The 23,484-nt window shown below is 39.6% G+C and overlaps 2 protein-coding genes across 2 annotated transcripts; one reads left to right on the forward strand and one right to left on the reverse strand.

The window, feature by feature from the left end:
- Positions 1-854: 854 nt before the first annotated feature.
- Positions 855-15,723, forward strand: EPHX1 (epoxide hydrolase 1). Its single transcript, XM_058162928.1, has 9 exons — positions 855-974; positions 8,133-8,343; positions 10,040-10,220; positions 10,599-10,829; positions 12,209-12,338; positions 12,924-13,135; positions 14,453-14,561; positions 14,819-14,944; positions 15,320-15,723. Exons 1-9 carry the CDS (start codon positions 946-948, stop codon positions 15,522-15,524), a joined length of 1,434 nt encoding a protein of 477 aa, XP_058018911.1. The 5' UTR covers positions 855-945; the 3' UTR covers positions 15,525-15,723.
- Positions 15,554-20,721, reverse strand: MAD2L1BP (MAD2L1 binding protein). The gene is made up of 3 exons (XM_058162939.1): positions 20,572-20,721; positions 20,117-20,391; positions 15,554-17,654 (listed from the first exon to the last, which is right to left on the reverse strand). The coding sequence occupies exons 1-3, from the start codon at positions 20,708-20,710 to the stop codon at positions 17,118-17,120; spliced, it is 951 nt and encodes a 316-aa protein (XP_058018922.1). The 5' UTR covers positions 20,711-20,721; the 3' UTR covers positions 15,554-17,117.
- Positions 20,722-23,484: the final 2,763 nt, after the last annotated feature.

Genomic DNA, 23,484 nt, shown 5'->3' on the forward strand with positions numbered 1-23,484 from the left:
GATTTTGTTTGTGATGAATCCTAGAACAACCAAAACGTCCTGGGCTTTGGTTCTGCTGAATCACAATCCGATGGGTTTTTGATTTACTGTTTGTTTTTTGCACAGCCCTAATAGATGGGAGAAAGAAGTTAGAATACATGTCTGAATCTCGAGCAATCTGTATAGTTCTGGTCACCTTATTTACTGTGTATGTATAAAAAATACATACTGGAACTGAAAAAAGTTCAAAGGGAGCTAACAAAAGGATCAAAGATCTCAAATGCTTTGCCTAAAAGAAGAGGGTAGGATATTTTGAGGTGCTTTGACCAGATTTATATACCAAGATTAAAATGTGTTTTTGGCATGGTTCCACCTTGACCTTATTTATTTATCAAATTTGTATATCTCTAAAAAAAAAAAACCTCAACTTTGGGTGGTGTACAAAAGCCAAGAATGAGAAGGCAGAAAGACACCTATAGCTGATTTATTTGTTAGATTTATATTTATTGCCTTTAACTCCAGAAAAAAACAAAATGAATGGCATTCATCAAGACTCCTTCCTTCACGTTTTTTTTCCAAAACAAAATATTGGCTAGGGTAAGTTGAATGATTATCATCTGCCCAAAGCTATTCAATGAATTTCCATAGTTGAGGATGAATTTGAACTTTCACCTTCCTTAAATCTAATCCATCTTCCTGTTTTGGCAATGGCTTTGAGAAATACAGCCCAAGTTCTTTGAGAAAAAAAATGGGTAATCATATGGTAGGATCCAAGATATGTGTCTTCATGAGCAACCGTGGAAACAAGTTTTAGACGCTAGGTGGCACTAAAAGATTATGTTAACGTCATAATCTATATCCTTCAGGCCACATATCAGAGGTCAGTTGAAGCAGGAAGTATCCAGAATTGTTTCAACCTAGCAGAAGCTAAGCTGAATTTATTTGTGGCTCTTCTTTGTTGCAGACATGTGGCAGCAGTTTCTACAGACTGTCCGGTGAGTGTAAAAAGCAAGCAAACTGGGGAGGGGGCAACATTTGAGTGACAGGCAGCTGACTTTTTTTAAAAAAAATTATTTTGTCACAACATTATATACAGGAACATATATTGAAAGGAAACAATAGGACAGGAACGGTAGGCACTTTTGTGCACTTATGCACGCCCCTTATAGTCATCTTAGGAATGGGGTAAGGTCAATGGTAGACATTTTTTGGTTAAAGCTTTTAGGAGTTGGAGAGGAGACTTTTGCCTGCATTTCTGCTAAGGAAGCTACTCGAGCAGTGAAGAAGCACCGATTGTACTGCAGCTGGAGGAAAGTAGAGATCCTCAATATAAAGGCAGCCACTCCTAATTGATGTGCACAAATGGTGCAATAAAAGCTATAAGTTTATATTTATGGAGCAAAGAAGTTGTAGTGCTTGCAGTTTCAGGCTACAGATGTATCTTTTAATTCTTGCCTCTTATGTAAACATGCATAGAAAACATAATGGAGAAACCCTTGATATAATGAAACGTGCATATAGTCTATGCATGAAGGAAAGTACATTTTGTATGGAGGATATAATGAAAGGATGTAATGGAAGAACCATATGGTAGTTTTTGCTTTGCAAAATATAGATAAAGGGAACTTGCAGTCTGTTTCAAATTAACATTCCTAAAATTCCTTGTGCTGAAGTGCTCTGAACCGCTAAATTCTTAGGAGATATTTTTTTATGTAACCTACAGCAATGGTCTACATGTAGCATGTTGCTCTTCAACAGCCTTCAGAAGTTTCAACTGGTGCACAATGCAGCTGCCCAGGTGTTGGATGTTTGACACCACTGCTACGTGAGCTGCATTGGTTACCAGTGTGCTTCCAGGTGCAATTCAAGGTGATGGTTGTCACTTTCAAAACACTTTGTGATTTTGGGACTCAGTTACCTGAAGGATTGTTTTTTTCTTAATTGTTTTTACTCATCCAATCAGGTTGGGCAGGTTGAACATGCTTCAGGTTCCAACAACCAAGGAATGTTAGCCGGCTAGGAGTGATGGCTTCTCTGATGTAACCCTCACCCTGCTGAACAAACATCCTCCAGAGATTAGGATGTGCCCAAACTTGTTGGTGTTTTGTAAGGTCTTGAAGAACGGGTTATGTGGCCAGGCCTTAAATTTAGGGTCTTGGACCTCTAAAATCTATCCTTCTTTGACCAACATAAACTGCAAGACCTGCTCTTCAAGAACCACCTCCACATAATCATTTGAATCCATTTAGAGCCATTTCAATTTATCAAATACTTAAGAGGTTTTATTATTCTTTATTATACAGAGCTGATTGGAATTGGGCAGCATCCATATAAACATAATAAAATGTAAAAAGATAAAATATAAAAATAAAATATTGAATTGTTTAGGAGCTTAAACAAGTTTTTGCTAGCCCTGGTCCAGTATATTTGAAGACCAGAGCATGTCTGTATACGTGTGTTTTCTATACAATATGCAGCTAAACAGTTTATACCCTTATTGTTAGGAAATTGTTATTGTTAGGAAATTCTGCCTCAACTTACCTTTCAATTCTTGGGATCAAGTGACACTTAATTTCACCATTCTCCAATTATAGAGACCTACCTTCCTATCCTATAAAATGAAATATGCATTTATTCTCGCTTTTCTTATCCACCTACAACTTGTTAGTAGCATTGTGAGAAGTACCCAGCTTCAAAACCACTCACCTGGAGGGCACCTCTATCTGGGAGCTTTGAATTCCTTCAGTTCTATATTTGCACCTATCAACCCACATTAATATTGGTGCATTTGAAGAAAAGAGACTTGTGTTTTTCTTATGTCATGACAATTTTTTAATAAAAACTGGAATAAAATCAGGTTCATATTAGTTTATTCTATTTTCACAAAGCTGCAGCCTTTCCACTAAGATTGTTGCTGCCTTATCATACTTCCAGGCTCCTGAGTTCAAGCAAATCCTTCAAAAAAGGTGGAGTCATAGAATCAGAGAACTAGTTGCGGCTACCATGCTCCACCCTTGGTTTTGTGTAGAAATTCAAATTAAAGCGTCCTCAATAGAGGATTGTGTAACCTGACAGCACTACTTATGACTTGGCAACCTTTGTAATTCCCATATTTGAGGTTTTGGATTTAATTTTACTGTATTCAGTTTTGAGGACAATGGAAGGCCAAGTCAGGGAGTACAACAGATTTTATATACGTTGCTTTTGTCATTGAATACTGTTGGCACTTTAATATTGAAGCATCCTTAGATGACTTAAGCGTGATTTATTCAGGGATCTGTGGTTAAGATGAAACAACATCATAGAAACATGGCAGGAGAAGATGGGGCCTCCAAGGACTATCAGCGGCCCTGTCCAGTACTCACTAGTTGAATGAGATCAAAGCAGGATATATTGGCAATTTCAGGCTTTCAGACAAGAATCTCCCCTTTGATCAGTGGTCAGCTTTTTCACCTGCCATTCTACCCTTGTTTTTCAAAAGTCAGAAACATGCTGAGGCTAAGATTAATCACAATTATGCAATAATGCTAAATTGCTCAGTTGGCTAATCATTTTTATCTCCCTTATCTTTTATCGATTTAGTGCAAGGGTTTAAGCATGTAAAAATGAAACGATGACACCAACCCCTCCTCTGTCCCTGTGGCTCCTGAAAGTAGTACAAAAGATTCCGCAAATCAGCTTTTATTGCATATATATCAAAAATAAAAGAAGCAGGGAAGGCAGGTATCATAAGTAGAAGTTCTGCTTATGACTTAGCTCCATTTGTAATTGACTTTTTTAAAAAAATGCAATTGAATGGAATGCAGGGGTAGGATATAGAAAAGATCATAGCAATGACAGTGTTCTGTAGTTAGACCTACTCCTGTACACAGTGAGAGGGTGATGTTTTCCTTCCCAGGTGATAATGTGCAAAAGAGGGGCGTAATCCATCCAATTGTTTTATATATTCACACTTTATTTTTATTTATTTATTTTTCGCATTTTTATACCGCCCTATCTCCCTAGGGACTCATACATATATGTATACATATATATACATACATACATACATACATACATATACATAAAACATACATATAAATACAAAATAAAACATCAATTAAAAAACTTATTACATAAGGCCGAATATTTAAAAATAGCAATACAAATAATAAAAACCCCATTAAAACCAAATTTAAAATTTTAGTCCAGTCCTGCGCAGATAAATAGATGTGTCTTAAGCTCGCGGCGAAAGGTTCGAAGGTCAGGAAGTTGGCGGAGTCCTGGGGGAAGTTCGTTCCAGAGGGTGGGAGCCCCCACAGAGAAGGCCCTTCCCCTGGGTGTCGCCAGTCGGCACTGCCTGGCCGATGGCACCCTGAGGAGTCCCTCTCTGTGAGAGCGCACGGGTCGGTGAGAGGCATTCGGTGGCAGCAGATGGTCCCGTAAGTAACCCGGCCCTATGCCATGGAGCGCTTTGAAGATAGTTACCAGAACCTTGAAGCGCACCCGGAAGGCCACAGGTAGCCAGTGCAGTCTGTGCAGGAGAGGTGTCACATGGGAGCCACGAGGGGCTCCCTCTATCACCCGCGCAGCCGCATTCTGAACTAACTGGAGCCTCCGGGTGCTCCTCAAGGGGAGCCCCATGTAGAGAGCATTGCAGTAATCCAGACGAGATCACTAATCAGGATAGCTCCATTTATTAAGGAAATGATACAGAAGCAGCAGAGACAGCATAAAGATCAGCAACGGGGCCCACAAATATCAGGCTCTTGTAGGACTCAGCTTCCAAATCAAACAATATGGATAGATTCTGGAAGACACTAATATTTTAAAAAATCATTTTGACATTAAGTGAAGAAAGAGAGACCCAATTTTTTCCTCTTGTGGTTATGTCACTAGGCTAGAAACCAGGAGGCTGTGAATTCTAGTACCACCCTAGCAAGGGTGAAATGCTACCGGTTTGGTCCAGTTCACCCGAACCGGTAGTAAAAATTGCTACTGGTTCGCTGAACTGGTAGTAAAATATGTTTTAAAAAGGTTCCGAGGATCAGCTGAATGACCTGCGATCGTCGGAATTTTTTAAAAAATTTCTTTAGCATTTTTTTACTACCGGCTCAGGCAAATAGGTAGTAAAAAATGTTTTTAAAAAGTAAAAAAAAGGCTCCGATGATCACAGATGTGCTGTGCAATCGTCAGAGCCATTTTTTTTTTACTTTTTTAAAGCATTTTTTTACAACCTATTCGCCTGAGCCGGTAGTAAAAAAATGCTTTTAAAATGTTAAAAAAAAGGCTCCAATGATCACAGCTGTGGCGCGCGATCATCGGAACCATTTTTTAGATGGGGTGGGGGTGGGGGGCCATTTTTGCTCCCAGCAGGCTTCCCAGAAGCCTGCTAGGCAAAAAATAGGGGGTGTAGGCAAAAAACGAGGGTGGGGGATCTGTTTTTGAAAGAGAGAGAGAGAAGAAGGAAGGAAGGAAGGAAGGAAGGATTACAAACCTGACACTAGACGCAGTTCAGAGGATAATCCAGGGCTGGAAGGGACCTGGAGGTCATCTAGTCCAACCCTGCTCCAGCAGGACATTGTTAGTGAGTTTCTGTCTTCTGATCCCCCCGTCACATGGTTACATAGCCACGCCCACCCAGTCATATGACACCCCCCACCAAGCCACGCCCACAGAACCGGTAGGAAAGAAATTTAGATTTCACCACTGCACCCTAGGCATGAAAGATGACTGGGTGACTTTCGGCCAGTCACACTTTCTCAGCCTATAATGTCAGGCTCAGACAACAAGCCAGTCGGTCAATTTCTGTTGCAACCAATGGTTCAATATTTGGTTGATCCAAAAAAGAAGAAGAGCCTGAACCTGCAGGAAACCAGAAAAGAAATCAAGCGGGGAAAGAATAATCTTCTTAATCCAAAATTCATGATAATTTAGGAATGGGAGAATAAATGACAATTTTCCCGCTCCACTATTGGTCAGTTTGAAAGAGCACTATAGGAGTGAATGACAATCACACTGCTAACTTCAAAATGATTTGGAAAGGTTGCCCTAGAGAAGTGCCCTTACATCAGAGGTGGGTTTCAGCAGGTTCTGACCAGTTCTGGAGAACCGGTAGCGGAAATTTTGAGTAGTTTGGAGAACTGGTAAGTATCACCTCTGACTGGCCCCACCCCCATCTATTCTCTGCCTCCCGAGTCCCAGCTGATCGGGAGGAAATGGGGATTTTGCAGTAACCTTCCCCTGGAGTGGGGAAGGAATGGAGATTTTACAGTATCCTCCCCCTGCCATGCCCACCAAGCCATGCCCACCAAGCAATGCCACACCCACCAAGCCACTCCCACAGAACCAGTAGTAGTTGAATCCCACCACTGCCTTACAAGAAATATTTCCAGCTACATTATAGAAAATAGAAGGTTCTTTCCCTATGCCAGGAAGGCACTAAATAATATTAAATAAATCACTAAATGATCTTACATAAGTCATTGTCTTTCCTATATTTGATAAAAGTTTAGTGATAATAGCAGCACCTTAGAATTAAGTTTAAAGATGAGAAGAGGAAACATTTTAAATTCCCAAACACCATATAAATGATATGCTATTATTAGTTCTCTGCTTGGATAGAAACTCAAATAATTTCTCTGGTTGTTTGTTTTTTTTTTCTTCATATGCCACTGATCCCAGGGCAAAGGGCAGTTTCAGGCTTTTTCTACTGCAAAAAAAGTAAATGTATAATCCAAAATCATGTACAAAGTTAATAGATGTCTGAAGAGACCTTGCAGAAGACATTGGAGTAAGGTTTTCAAAAATGAAATGTGCACTATTCATCTGGCGTTAACAGATCAATCATTTAGTTCTTTTTCAGGTAGGTGATCTCCTCACCACACCACATCCGCCCCCACCATATGTAGCTGTTACTCATTGTCTATAAAGGATTATACTCTTGTTTTTGGAAATGTACATGCTTTTTTCCACTGAAAGTCTTTTATTACTAAAAATTTGGGGGGGGAAACATAGTAGCTGTGTTGATCATGAGGGGTGAAAAATCCAAAGCTTTAAAGCCGATACCTTTAATAAACTAATTACAGTATTGCAGATCACTACAAGTTTTCAAGCTTCTTTACTCAGCCAGCTTCCACACCCAATAGTTTGAAGTTCCACCCAGATACAGATTAATATCTGTTGAAGTTTGTTAGTCCACATATCAACAAGTTACCACATTTGGAAAATACTGATCTAGGTCTGGGGTGTCAAACTCAATTTCATTGAGGGCCGCATCAGGGTTGTGTTTAATCGGGGGGCGTGGCCAGGGGGGGCATGGCCAGCTTGATGTTACTTGTGTCAGGGGTGCCTCTGGTGGCCCGAGTGCTCTGCTAGCGAAAACGCTCCATTTTTGCTGGCAGAGAGTTGCAGGAGGCTGTCCCAGCCGAAAACAGTTTCAAGGACGGCCTCACAGGCCAGATCTAAGCACCTCACGGGCCAGATCCAGGCCACAGGCCTTGTGTTTGACACCCCTGATCTAGGTAATGCCTGTAACTCGAGCTGGGACTCAGTATAGTCAAGTTCTTCAGTCACCGAATCTATAGATTCTGATTCTGAACAAGTTGTTTTATGTTTTGGGTTTATTAGGGGAGTAGATAAATAGATCAGGGACAAACTTGCCTGTCCTTATATCAATAAAAAAAAACAGGACTTACACACTTTATCCACTGTATGTTTTCTGCTCCCCATTTTTATCTCAGGTGCCACTACTTACTGATAAAAACTGGGTTCACCATTTCTGTTGTGTAGCAAGCATCAGAATGAAAGGGTGGCAGAAATGTATGAAGATGCAGTGATGTCTTTAAAGAGAGGTTAAAAACAAAGTGGCCAAAAGACTGAAGTCCCATCCTTTTGTGTTCAATGCAAGATATATAAAAAGTATAGAGCTTTGATCTCATGACAGTGGCTATCATCTTGCCTCTTTTGATCCGCTCTCCATCATCCCTGTCCAGATAAAATCCATACTATCTCAATTATCTGTTTATCTTGAAACTTATATTTTAAATCCTGGGAAACTTTTCCCCCCACAAATTCGTCATTTTATCTGCAGGGGCTGGCTACAAATGTCATTTTTCTAATTTAATCAGAGATCCGTTCAGCTTCTACCTCACATTATTTTGATTATTTTATAGGTCTTATGACACGTCTCAGCAAAATGTGATCACAGCTTCTTGTGTTATAGGAGGTGGAAGCCTCCTGATTTACTGGCTCCTGACAAGGCGCACGATGAAGACTCTAGAAATAGGAGAGGGATGGTGGGGCTTAGGTGAAAAACCATTAAGAAGTGAAGAAGATGAAACCATTAGACCATTCCAAGTGAGAACCTCTGAGAAAGAAATCCAGGTATGAACAAACATGAGCAAACTCAAGTGACTTTGAGAATTAACTATACTGCCAGAGTGATGAATCACATGAAAGATTAGAGAAGTCAAGATGGCGGTTGCAACTGCACAAGCAACTCCCCCAACCTCCTTTATTTCCGGGGGGGGGGGAAGGCAGGGCTTCAATCCCATAGTGGTAGACTGCAACTTAACTATGAACATTTCCTCATGTCTGCCCTTGTGTATTCTTGTGCATCATTTACCTCACACTATATAATAACTATGTTAAATTTGGCATGTCGAATATACATCAGGCATTTATTGTAGATTGTGTGCATACTTATGGGTCCCATTACTGACTATGTAGAACTATGGTGTCAAATTCACTGCCCGCAGGCCAGATACGTTACACCCTGGCCGCACCCATGCCCGGTTTAGTAAAGGGGAGAAAAGTTGTGATTCATCATGTGACGACAACGTGATGACATGAGTTTGGCACCCCTGACATAGAATGTCATGCAGCCAGAGGTGGGCTGCTGCCAGTTTGGACTGGTTCGGGTGAACCGGTTGTTACAATTCTGCACAGATTGGCAAACTGGAAAATCCCACCATTGGCTAGCCCCACCCACTCCGCTCCACCCCACCCTGTAGTATCTCACCTCGCCCACCTTGGCCGGTGGCTAGAGTCATGCCCGCACCCAGCTACTCTCTGGCTCGCTTGCCCAGATCACTGACCCAGCTGATCTCTGAGCCTCACCCTCTTTCCTGCCTTCGCCACAGCCTACCACGCCAGCCATGTGGCCCAGGTAATCTCCGCGCCTCACCAGCTCTGCTTACCACAGCTACCCGCAAAGGTAAGGCGCTCAGCCAAAGGGCTGCCTCAGGGTGGACACAGCAAGGCTTGGCTGCCTTTCGCGCCTGGCTCTACGCCATTCTTCCACCTGCATGCCACCCGCTTGCCCTTTGCCTCAGGTCGGGGCCTGGGGGATACGCCTTCCCTGGGGCTTCCACCCAAAGGCCCCCACTCCCCCCTCGTCTCAGGTCAAATAACTAAAAATATTGTCAGAACTATTGCTGTAGTTCAGCAGAAGTGGAAAGGTTTTTTTTCTAAAATGAACATCCTATGTTCAGAGAAGAGCAATTGCCTGTTTCCAACATAACAAACCTAAAGACCATTAGTGTAATTAGCCTACCTCTAAAAGAATGGGACCCTATTCCTACAAAAAATAGTTGCAAGCACATCACACAGCCAATGATGCTCAGGGGTTAAGACTGAAGCAAAGTTAAAGTGAGGACACCAATCAAACAGCAATTTGGAAATACCTTAAAGCTAAATAACACTTTTATTGTTCTTATATAAGTATTTGTGTACCTCTTTTATTGTTCTTATTTAAGTATTAAATGCACGAAATAATAAAGTACCTTTTGGTATATCTTTTTTTAGGCCAAAAAATGACATCGAGTTGGCCACGCTCACCCAGTCACATGACCACCCAGCCACGCCCATCCAGCCAGCCATTAGGGTAGAAAACTGGTTGTTAAAAAGTTTGAAGCCCACCACTGCATGCAGCCATCAGTTCTGTCCAGTGTTACATGAGTTCAGATAAAATGACAAACGGCTGTCTTTTTAAGCTGCCTTCTCCAGCAGCAACATGCTTTTTAAATACCTGCTATAATATCATCCTCATAAGAAATTTTCTCTTTGTCTCTCTTTTTAGGATTTATACCTTCGGCTTGACCAGACCCGCTATACACCACCACTAGAGGGAGCTGCCTTTCATTATGGTTTCAACTCAAATTATTTGCAGAAAGTGGTCTCCTATTGGAGAGATCAGTTTGATTGGCAGAAACAAGTTAAAATCCTTAACCAGTACCCACATTATAAAACTACTATTGAAGGTAAGTTCTTCCCCACTGAACTTTACTTATAGCTCTCCTGTAATAAAACAAAGATCTCGTGTCCCGCCTGTTTCTGAATTTCACATTAAACTTCCTCTGCTATACAGTAGGTGGTTTTTGGTTTTGTTCCATTCAATTGTGCCCGATTCCTAGAGACTTCTTGAAAAAGGTCTCTGGATTTTTTTTGGCAAGGTTTTTCAGAAGTGGTTCGCCATTTCCTCCTTCCTAGGGTTGATAGGAAGTGACTGGCCTAAGGATACCCATCTGGCTTTGTGCCTAAAACAGGACTAGAACTCATGGTCTCCCAGTTTCTTTCACTACTACACCAAACTGGCTCTCATATGGCACTCATTGTTAATTATATTGAATTTCCAACAGGAATAGAAGTTCATTTCATTCATGTGAAACCATCTCATGTCTCAAAAGACCAAATTGTCAGACCTTTGTTGATGGTGCATGGCTGGCCTGGCTCCTTTTATGAATTTTACAAGATCATTCCTTTGCTTACTGGCCCATCCAGTCATCTTTCAAACAGTGAAGAGGTCGTCTTTGAGATTATTTGTCCATCCATCCCAGGCTATGGCTTTTCTGAGCCTCCCCACCAGCAGGGTAAGTTATGTTCCTAGCAAACGGTTTTAATTTATTATAATTAAATAATACTGTGATTTTTTTTCTTTACGGAGGAACATGGAGTAAAATGTTGGATACTGTGGCTGTACAAACTGCATGTCAATACAGTCTTCTGGCATTTTAAGAGTTAGTGAATTTGTTGTGACCTTGGTTTGGATGGACTATTTCTTCAGGTATAGGAAGAAAAGAGATTATCAATATGAGGCAAGAGAAAAATGAAATGCAAAAAGCCCAGACTATTTATGAGCCGTGGTGGCACAGTAGTTAGAATGCAGTACTGCAGGCTACTTCCACTGACTGCCAGCAGTTTGATCCTGTCTGGCTCAAGGTTGACTCAACCTTTCATCCTCAGTGAAATAAAATCAGGTCAGTAAAATGAGGACCCAGATTGTTGGGGGCAATATGCTGACACTGTAAACTGCTTACAGAGGGCTGTAAAGCATTGTGAAGTGGTATATAAGTCTGAGTGCTATTGCTATTGACAAATTAGTAATTGTGACTGGGGTTGCTTAATCCATGTTGCACAACTAGCAGCGGAGTTAGTTCTTGTGTCTACTATCTAGTGCAGAGGTCTCCAACCTTGGCAACTTTAAGCCTGGTGGACTTCAACTCCCCAGCCAGCAAAGAGTTAAGTCCTTCAGGCTTAAAGTTGCCAAGGTTGGAGACCCTTGATCTAGTGGTCACCTGGCCTATATATACAGGTAGCCTCGACTTAAGTTCATTTAGTGACCATTCAAAGTTACAATGGCACTGAAAAAATGACTTATCATTTTTCATACTTGTGACCATTGCAGTATCCCCATGGTCATGGGATTTACATTCAGATGTTTGACAACCAACTTTATGATGGTTGCAGTGTCCCGGGGTCACATAATTCCTTTTTGTGAGCTTTTGACATGCAAAACAAATGGGAAAGGCAGATTCACTTAACAACGGTGTTACTAATTTAACAGCTGCAATGATTCACTTAACAAATGTGGCAAGAAAGATCATATAATGGGGTAAAACTCATTTAACAAATTTCTCACTTAGCAACATAAATTTAGTCCTCATAAATTGAGGACTACCTGTAACAGTTCTTGGGCCACATACAGGCATTCTTGCATTATGAAGTAATGAACGCTATGAGTGGTAAAAGGCACATTGGTGTTCATGCCATAGATTAAACTCAGTCGTGTCATAATATAGTCATTTTTAGTAGTTTCTATGTTCCAAAATTCTATAAATTTGAAATGCTTCCTATACGCTTATTGATTATTGACTTTTTTGATGTCAGATATGTATTTTATTCTGTTTGGCGTATTCTGATTATAAATAAAGTTCAAGACAAACACATTTTAATTTATCCCAACGAACAGGTTTTAACTCAATAGCTGCTGCTCGGATTTTTCACAAGCTGATGCAGAGACTGGGTTTCCAGGAATATTACTTGCACGGTGGAGACTGGGGGTCCCAAATCACCAAGAACATGGCACAGATGCTGCCAAAGTAAGTGGTTGGAATCTCTGTGTCACTAACTCAGGTGTTTTTACTTATATAACATGACAGGAACTAGAATGTTGCAATATCCATGGTATCCAGATTAGATGATGTATGCACTATCAATTTTTCATCATCTAGTTTAGTTGGGCCGCTGAAAAGCAGGACCTTTAATTTACAAGAATGATTCTACTGTGCAAATTAAAGTTGCAGCCATTATCATATAGCTGTACTAATTGTTTTTCCGTGTTGTGATTAATCTAGTCCTGGAGAGATAATATATATTGAAAAAAATATTCTGTTAAATTATTGGAACAAATAACTTTTGTGGATTGTGAATTCTAGCCCCACGAATAATTTTTTTTCCTCATAAAGAATTTCTAGATTATTTAGAAATCAACTGAAAAACTAAAAACAAAATAATTTTAGTTAGTTGCCTTTTGCATCCTTTGTCAATATCAATTTTCTCACATCTCTTAACATTCTTCCGTATTTTGCTTGATTTAAACGTGCTATATCATGCACACTTACTAATGAGTCTCAATTACCATTCAGTAAGTGTATTTGGGATCACCTTTGTTTCCTTGATTTCAGATCTGTAAAAGGACTTCACGTCAATATGATCTATGTATCAAAATATGGTTGCAGAGCCATGATAGATATACTACTGGGAGCCTATGTACCATGGTTGGTGGGCCTAACCAGAGAAGACGCACGGCGCATGTTCCCTTTTTTTAAGCACATATTTTTTATATTGCGTGAATCTGGGTATATGCATATCCAATCCACCAAACCAGATACAGCAGGTTTGTAAACTCAAGCCTTTATTAAAGATCAAAAACTCAGACAGAAGATGAAACAAATTTTAATTTGATGTACAAAACATTTTTAAGGAAGACAAGTAGCACCTATTGAAGATTTAATCCAAATCTTGGATTAAAAAATAAATTCAAAAAGTAAAAAAAAGACATTCATTTTTGTATTTCTGATAGAATTTTAAGGTGGCACCTAGTGATTAAGATGCTAGGCTTGTCAACCAGAAGGTTGGCAGTTCGAGACCCAAGTTCCGTGTGATAGGGTGAGCTCCCATTCCTGCCAACCCAGCAGTTTGAAAGCATGCAAATGCATGTATATAAATAAGTACCACTTTGGTAGTAAGGCAATGACTTTTCATGCACCTTAACATATAGTCATGCCAGCCACATAACCAAGGAAGTGTCTTTGGACAATCCTGGCTCCTATGGCTAGGAAATGGAGATAGGTACCACCCCCTAGAATTGGATATGACTAGACAGGGAAAACCTTTATCTTTTTCATAACACATTTTAAACAACTGAAACCAAAAATAAGCGCAAAGGATATGTTGAATAATTGGCTGGATTAAATAAAATTAATTCCAAATTGCAGGTTCAAATCTTAAAGCGTTTTCAATTTTCTCTCCTACCCAAGAAAGATATATATTATCTTCCATGTCCCATACACATCATCTAAGCCAAGGGACTGGAATCACCTTTTTGATTGTTGGAATATAACAACAAATAAATATAATTTAAATCACAACTTAACATTTTACTCTTCTGTTACATTAAAAATTACACATTGATAATGACTACAGTATTGGAAGGATACCAAGATCTGCAATAAATTTATACTTGATTGTATACTCCTAAGCAATTTTTTTACTCAATTATTCAGAACTCTAAGATACCCTTGTTCAAGTTTAATTCACTAAGTTGAGCTCTATAAATCTGAAATGGTATTATTTCAGCTGTAGGTAATATATTACAGATTGCATTTGTGTATGTTTATTTTACGTCCAGACAATGGAAGTCAAAAACCATTTTCAAACCTGTAACTGGGGGAAAAAGTGTGTGCAAATGCTTTGAGTTAGCATGTTGTATTTAGCAGCAACCCAACCGTCAATATTCTTACACTGGAGAAGATAGTTTTTTTTTAGTCAAGTTAGTTTCATAATTACAAAGAGTTAAGCCACCATAATGTCAAAAATGAGAATTGACTAAAATCCAAAGCCCCAATTCTTGCTCACAAATCTTCTTAATAAAGCTTCTAACTCTAATATAAGCAAGTAATATGAAAGTAAACGTGCTACTTTTCTCACCTAGGGTGTGGCCTGAATGACTCCCCTGTAGGTCTTGCTGCATACATCCTAGAGAAGTTTTCCACATGGACAGATAAATCATTCATCAACATGGAAGATGGGAATTTAGAAAGGTATTTTGTATAACTATATATTAGAAGAAAAAGAGAAATTGCAAATATGTAGCTGCTGGCTTAAAGTGATTTGGAGAATATTGCTGAAATATGAACAGTTGCAAGTTGTATCAGATGACTTGCAGTTTAATCCTGTGAATTCTCTTAGCATCAGCCAATAGTTGCTGGGCATTTATTTACCCTCTGCTCTACACATGTGAACTAGACTAAGAATATGCGTTTAAGATCTGCTAATAAAGTGTGATGCCCCTTTTCAGGAAATACTCTCTGGATGAACTTCTGACAAATGTCATGATTTATTGGGTGACTTCCTCCATTGTGCCTTCAATGCGTTTTTATAAAGAGAATATGTCCCAGGATCCAAGTACTGCTCCTGATGCCAAGTAAGGAGGAAATTATTCTGGTTTTGAAACTAAGTTATATATATATAGCTTGCTAGTTTTATAAGCGAAGGCCATAATCAAAATTCCTTTGCTCATATGAAACCTGTTGTGAATGCCTAGAGTTTAATTCTGTAGGATGTCCCAGAGAATGTTAAGTCTCAATTTCTAAAAAGACATTCTATTGAATGTCTTTACTACTACTATTGAGCAGATTGTTAATTTAAAATGGGATAAAGAATTAATAATTCAGCTATATATGTGAAAATATAGATTCTCCATCCATCTTGGACCTATACTGACACCAATGTAACTAAGAAAAACAGCATCTAGTAATGAATGGACTAGATATGTTAGATATGTTCTCTTCTACCACAGGGTTGACGTTTCTGTTCCAACTGGCATTGCTGCCTTCCCAAATGATCTTCTTCATTTCCCACGCTCCTGGGCAAAGAAGCAATTTAAGAACATTGTCACCTATAACTACATACCCAGGGGAGGGCATTTTGCGGCCTTTGAGGAACCAGAGCTCTTGGCTCAAGACATCAGACAATTTGTGAAGAAGGTGGAACATCTGAATTAAACTACATAACAATATATTTTCAGAAAATGCTTTATCAACCGAATATTGCAAGTCTCTGTCCAGCTTTAATCACTTATAGCAAAATATTGTTACTGTTCAAGTATTAAAGAGATTTTCTTTTTGTGTGAAGCCAACTGTTATAGTCATATAAGAGATTAAATACACAATACTGACATTAAAGCAAGGTTTCTACAAAGTAGTAGTTCTTGTTCAGATTTACTTCATTATACAAACTGAAATAGGACAGTTTTTTACGGTTCATTGAAGCAGCACTTTCACAATCAGATATTAAACACATCATTTTATACATTTTTCCAAATTGATTAATACCTGGAAAAATGTTGAATTTTACTTTTTAGATATGGTTATTTTTTTCTTTAAGCAAAAAAGTATTGCTTCTCTCTAAGCAAGGAAGTATTCAGACATACAAGTTATATCTTCAGATTGGTCCACTTACAGTATAGTACACAATGCCATAAAGGAAGACAACCCTTTATAGTGTAGATATAATAAAACACCTTAAGCAGTGTGCTTGTTATTTAAAGGCCACAGCTTCAGAGAGTACTTGGCCATTGCTACATCTGCCCCAGATTTAACTCTACTGTGAACATATTTAAGACTGCCTCCAAAAGTCCCTTATATCTTTCTGTGCCTCAGAATAACTGGTTAAGCAACATATCCATTTTCAGAGTTATTATATTGTCCCATCTATCTTCTTTCATCAGGCTTCTTTCAGAATGAGATTAGATATTATCCTATGCTTGCTCAATATTAATCTGTCTTCATACAATCTGAGCAAGTGCAATAGCTAATGGGGAATAAGATTTCTAAACCTAACCGAACTGAACAGGAAATAAAAACCAAATTTTACAATCTTAAAATGAATTTCTAAGAACAATTGAACACTTCTAATTCCATAATGGATAATTTTAAAATGTAAGGTCTACTAATAAAAATCAGAGGCAGGTTAGTATTCCAAAAGTGAATGTTGAAATTGAAAACTCAACATTCTTAGATAAGCATGTTATGTAATTGTAATCACACCTATCACCTAACATACACTCTGAATTGCTGCTTGAGATAGGAATGTACCTAAAAGTTTCATAATACATCCACTGTAGAAAATATTAACTTTAAATAGCTATTATTCTTCCAAATGAGAGGGCAACTAAGCTGCACTGAACTATAATCTACCTTTAGACAATTTTCACTATTGAAAAAAGCAGCAATTTATATAACTTTCACATTTCTGGAAAAAATATTGGAATACATAAAATTTGCATAGGTGCAAATATCCCACTGGAAATTCAGTATTGAATCAGGCATATACTGGCACAGATATTTTCAAGTATCCTTTTATAGTAAAATCTGCAGGACAGAATACAGCTTAATGGGTTGCATAAGGCTTTGGCAATACATTGAATCAGTTCTCCAGTCTGTTATCATAGACACATGTACTTTTTCAGCTCTGTATTACAGAGTTTAACATTACTTCTGAAAGGAGAATAACTTTTAAACAGGGGAATTGTTCTTTGCGATGAAACAAACACAAGATTAGCATAGCTAGTTAAGACTTTTTCCTTAAAATATTTATCAAGAAAAATAATTAAAGCCTTTGATTATTACTGGAGCTTGGAACCATATATAATCATCCCAGGCAGAGTTTATTTCTTGGCAAGTGGAAAGGGCTGTACTATTTTCATGACTGCATGATAAGTTAACAGTCAATTTCCTTCCTCGAGTTGGCACTTTGTAGTTTAGTTTAGGTCTGAACCAGTCAATACCACAGTTGCGGTGCCCTTGAGCCATAACAATGACACTCATGGTGGGAACAGCCTGAAGCTCACTGAACACATCTGCCATGAAAAGAGAACGGAATAGCTTGCGAACACAGGCTGAGGTTGACAAACTCTCTTCAGTGTCACTCATGGATATATCTTGTAAATTGATTTCATAAAGCTCTTTGGGGCTGACAGCTGTACCTCCAAGCAAAATAAGAACTCGTGGGACCAGTGTCAAACTGAACATAATTTCCAAGTGCTGGAAAACACCTTCAAGATCATTCAGCACTTGCTGGCACTTTTTGTTGTCCTGATCTTTCAGATAGACCTTCCTGACCATGTCTTTTTCCTATGAAATTAGGGGATTTAAGAGACGCATAATTTAGCATTAAAGGAATAAGGAAACATTATATTTCAAAACAAAATATTTACATATTATTTAGAAACACACACCGGCTTATTATAAGAATCTGTATCTACTGCTATGATAAATGGAATAACGCTATCTGCTAAGATAAATGGGTACATGCATATTTATTCAGTTGCTCCTATTTAACATCAACACAAGACCACTGGCTGAGGTCCTCCAGCTGTACAAGATTGATATCATCAGTAGGATATTGATACCCAATTATACATCTCAACTCAAGCCAGCCAAATGATGCTGTCAGGATGCTTCCTCAGAGTCTCAAGGCCAGATGGGAAGGAATAGGTTCAGGCTATTCAGGCTCAGCAAAACCGAGTGGTTATAGCAGAGATCTTTAAACTTGGCAGCTTTAAGACTTGTGGACTTCAACTCCCATAATTCTCCAGCCAGCTATGTTATGCTGCCAAGTTTGAGGACCCCTGGGTTATATGTTTGAAACCTTCAGGGTTGGGGAGTAGCCATCTTTGGCTTTGAATACAGTAGCACTCTGAGCAAACCAAGATGGTATACAATTTGGGCATCCTCCTAGACTCCTGGCTCCTCCTCAAACACCAGCTGGCTATTATAGCTAGGAAGGTCCTTCTACAGCTCTATCATTTGCAGCAATCCCTAGATAGCTGGAAAAATAGTAGTAGAAAGCCTTCTCGCTACCATTTGCTTTAACCACCTTACATTTAGACTCTCATAATGCACCTAGATGGAGCTACCCTTGAAAATCATTCATAAGTTACAACTGAGCCATGTCAGTAATTATTGACATGCCACAGCTTTATGTAACAGCTCTACACCTGCAGTAGCTTCCAATGGACTTCTAGGAACATACTGCAGGCTGGGTTTTTTGTAGGAATGGCTCTCCCCAATGCAGGTAGTCCTCAACTTACAAAAGTTCATTTAATGACTGTTTGGCACAAAAAAAAAGACAGTTATGACCATTTTTCACACTTACAACTATTACAGCATCCCCATTGTCATGTGATTAAAATTCAGATGCTTGGCAGCTGACTCATATTTATGATGGATGCAGTGTCCCTGAATCGTGTGATCACCTTTTTGTGACCCTCTGACAAGGAAAGTCAATGGGGAAGCCAGATTCAATTAATAACTGTGCTACTAATTTAACTACTGCAGTGATTCGCTTAACAACTGTGGCAAGGAAGGCAGTAAAATGGGGAATAACTCAGGTAACAAACACCTCACTTAGCTACAGAAATTTTGGGCTCAATTGTGGTCGTAAATTAAGTAGTACCTGTATTCTCTGTTCATTCCATAAATATTACAATTATGCTCCAAAGCCCCCTCTTAAAAAGGACCATTTACTGGAACGATGTAAGCATAACCTCTCAGTTGCAGCACCTACCTTACGGAACACAGCATTTCCTGATATTTTTGCATGGGTTCAGCTTTGAGAGTCTTTTGTAAGGCATTAAGCTTTTTCACAAGAACAGTCAGTGCTGGCTAGATTCTGCATGCAAACATCCCCCTTCTTGCTTTCACATTTTTAAATGAGAAATTTCAACCTTCCTACTACCAGTTTATGTTAGCATATGAGATTTTTTTTTTCCATGAGGGGAAAAGCAGCAGAGAATACAGATGGTCCTCAATTTATGAGCATAATTGAGCCCAGAATTTATATTGCTAGGAAATTTAAGTGAGTTTTGCCCCATTTTACGATTTTTCTTCCAGCATGTGTTAAGCGAATCACTCATCATCATCATCAGCTTTTAACAACCCCATAATCCCTTGCAGGGTGGAGTCTGGACAACTGAATGGAGTTGAGTATTTACTGGCCGGATGCCCTTCCTGTCACCAATGCGGAGTTATATTCAGCAGATATATTCTCATTGTGCTCAGAGAGAAATATCTGCCTTTACCGAGGATCGAAGTCACAGCCTCCTGATTGTGAGGCGAGAGCTCCACCTCTAGGGCACCATACCACTATTAAGCAAATCACTGCGGTTGTTAAATTAGCAATATATCGTAAAGTGAATGTGGTTTCCCCATTGACTCTGCTTGTCAAAGATCACGAAAGGGGAGAGCATGATCCTAGGAACACCGCAACTGTCATAAATGTGAGTCAGATGTCAAGCATCCGAATGTAAATCATGTGACCCTGAGGATGCTGTGACGGTAATAAGTGTGAAAAACGGTCATAAGCCGCTTTTTTCAGTGCCGTTGTAACTTCCAACAGACATTAAAGGAACTGATGTAAGTTGAGGACTACCTGTAGACTCCTCCATTACACAAACCATCATTCGGGCCCAATGTCGGTTTCCTTCTGGTTTCAAGCAAAAACCCGGCGAGCGAGCAAGGGAGCGGCCCGTTCTTCCATTCACGCAAAGGGAGCAGCAGTAGCAGCCACCGTTTCCCGCCCGGCCGTGACTCACCTGGCTAGCCGGCTTCGGCAGCTGCATCCGGCAGAAGCAGGCGAGCTGCTCGTAAGGCAAAGGCAGCTGCTGCCTCTGGTACAGGACGTGCTTGAAAAGCTCGCAGATGAAACGGAAACATCCCTCGCGGGTGACGGAGCCCGGGAAGACGACAGACAACGAGAAGGCGCCTCCAGGAGCCGGAGCCGCCGGCTGGGTCGTCAGCGCCACAGTCACAGACACGGTGGCGGCCTCGCCGAGCTCTAGGCTTGTCTCGGCGGCCTTCAGCAGGTCGGCTGCAAGAAAGAGAAGGAGGTAAAGGGAGTGTCCGGCTGCTCATCTTGCGTGCCCGAGAACGAAAGAAAAAGCCCCGAGGAGAGCAAAGAAAAAGACTTGTCTAAGAAGACCCCCAGACACACTCAAGGCGGCTCGAAAGGAGGGGCGGGAACCGCACCCGGGTGGCGCTGTAGCCTCACCTTCTCGTTGCGTTGCTATCGACGCGGCCATCTTCGGTGCCTTCACCTTTACCTCCGGTTTGAATGGCCGCCTTCGCGGAGCATCATGGGAACATCGCCCGTACGTCATTGGAGCGCGGGCCGAGTCTCCCGGCGCCATCTTTGTCTCGGGTAAGTTGAGCGCCGTTTTGCCTGTATGGGCTAGAATTCAGGGGGTTCCAATCTTGGCAAGTGTTAAGACTTGCGGACTTCAACTGCCAGGATTTCTCAGCCAGCTTTGAATGGCCGCCTTCATGGAGATTCATGGGAATATCGCCCGTACGTCATTGGAACGAGGGCCGAGTCTCCCAACGCCATCTTTGTCTCGGGTAAGTTGAGCCTGTATGGACTCGATCAGGGGTCTCCAACCTTGGCAATTTTAAGACTTCTGGACTTCGACTTTTTTTTTTATTTCATTTTGTCACAACAGTATACACAAACATTGTCATATATAAAACAACATATCTTGAAGAATATATATATATATATATATATAAGTAAAAAAAATGCATCAGCTATATTAATTTGATATAATGAAGGGAATAGGATAGGAACGGTAGGCACTTTTGTGCTCTTATGCACGCCCAGCTTCAGCAAAGCTGGCTGAGGAATTCTGGGAGTTGCAGTCCACAAGTCTTAGACGAATAGAATAGAATAGAATAGAATAGAATAGAATAGAATTTATTTATTGGCCAAGTGTGATTGGATACACAAGGAATTTGTCTGGTGCATACGCTCTCAGTGTACATAAAAGAAAAGATACCTTCATCAAGGTTAAAATTGCCAAAATTAGAGACCCGACCACCCCGGCCTAGATTGTATGTTTCCGCGGCTTTTTATGAAATGATCAAGCTGGCCAGTCTCATTTGTCGTCCTCCTCTTGATGTCTGACTTTATAATATAATTAAAATATAGATGCTACGCGGGGAATCCAACACGGGTCTAAGGGCAGCTATTTACATGATGATCCTTAGAACTGTTTTCATTATCCCCGCCCCCAAACAAACTCTTAAACTTTGGCGGTGGCTCAAAAGCGGAACTTAGTCGAGGAAACATATTTTCTTTCGTTGCTAAGTTTAGATCTTCAAATATTTGCCGAAAGTAAGATGACCTGATTTCCCTCGTTTCCAGGAAAGTATAAAAAGCGCATTTGCCTCCGTTGTATGTCCCCACTTAACTTACATTTCCCCGTTTTAAAAGATAAAATGGGATGGTTTTGCCCAAATGAAAGTTAATAATCGTAGATATACGCAGGATCTGCTGGATTAACTCTTTAACACTACTTGAGACCATTGTATCCGATAAATATTTTGAGAGGTGTTACTTTAAAATATAAATGGGAGGTCAGGAGAATCTTGGAACATTCTTCCCATCGCTTCATTATGATGTAAAGTCCATTTATTAATATGTCTAAGCTCATACCTGCCAATCAAGAGACTTAAACAGAGGCTTGAGTAAAATAGCATTTAATCTTGATCAAGCTTAAATGGTTAGCTGTTCCAAACACATAATGGTGCATACATACATGCAAGGAAGAACTACGAACTTATGACAGAAAGCGATGTCCTCTTATACCCAAAAAGTCATAAATCCTCAACTCTGGCATCTGCGTATTCTGGAATCTGGTTTGCATGTTCCCATAGTATAAGTCAGTGAATGTAAACTAACTTCTGGATTTACATCAGGTCACACAATAGTAAGGGTCAGTGTATGTAATCTGACTTCTTTCTGTGGTGTTATCTTTTCCATTTGTCTTCTTAATTACCACTTGATTTCCTGGAGGATGACATACACGTTCTCAGCCAGAGTGGGGTGGGGAGAGATCAAATGATGGACTCTGACAATTTCCAGAGACTGTCATTGGTGGGATGAGGTATCAGTAACAATTCAGGAATTTAGTCAGTGTGACCTCAATAACCATCCATGATGGCATATTTATGTTCTAACCACAAAAGGGCACAATATATATATATGTCAGTGTTATGGAAAACAGATATTTACCATGTGCAGTTATACAAACAAGAGACCAAGACATCAAATATCATTAGCAAGTTTCCTACTAATTCTAGTATTTTAGTATATATGTTCCCTTCAATTATGATGACAAACTTACTTCAACAAGTTCTGAGAAAAAAAGATAAATTTTATAAAGCATTGTGTATTTTTAAAAAGATGGTGTGATTGCCACTGAAAACCCAGGTAGCAGTTGAACTTGAGTTGCACTGGCAATCTATGAGTAATGCTTTCAGTATTTCTACATTGTTTTCACATTACATTAATCATGCAGTGTTTTGTATATAGTCAGCTGAATCTGATGCAATGTATTTCCTACAAGGGGCAATTCATTCCAACTGATGCAACATGTTGCCAATACCTACCAGTAACAACAATCTCATATTGAGGGTGTTACATGAGGCATTAACTGTGAAATGGGAGAAGCATCTGTTCTGACCACATGAAAGAATCTATAATTCAACTACTTTTGTGACTAAACTGCTCCTAGGCTAAAACATATGTGCTTTTTTTTGTTTAAACTGGGGAATTAAATCTGAACTTTATGGATATTATTAGTTTAGAGTAGAATTGAATAGAATAGAATTTTTTATTGGCTAAGTGTGATTGGACACACAAGGAATTTGTCTTGGTGCATATGCTCTCAGTGTACATAAAAGAAAAAACTGAAATGATATTACTGTACACAAATGTAAAAATATGCTGTTCTACTGTTTATAATGTATTACTGCTAGCTATCAAGAAAATTGAAACATATTTATTCATCATATGAATGATGAATAGTGCCAGTCACATATTTCAGTAAAAAGGAACATAGAGGTAAAATACAAAACAAAGAATATACAATGAAAAACATTATTCCTCTGGAAATTATATTGGAAA

The sequence above is a fragment of the Ahaetulla prasina genome, chromosome 1 (assembly GCF_028640845.1).
Source record: "Ahaetulla prasina isolate Xishuangbanna chromosome 1, ASM2864084v1, whole genome shotgun sequence".
Classification (NCBI taxonomy): Eukaryota; Metazoa; Chordata; class Lepidosauria; order Squamata; family Colubridae; genus Ahaetulla; species Ahaetulla prasina.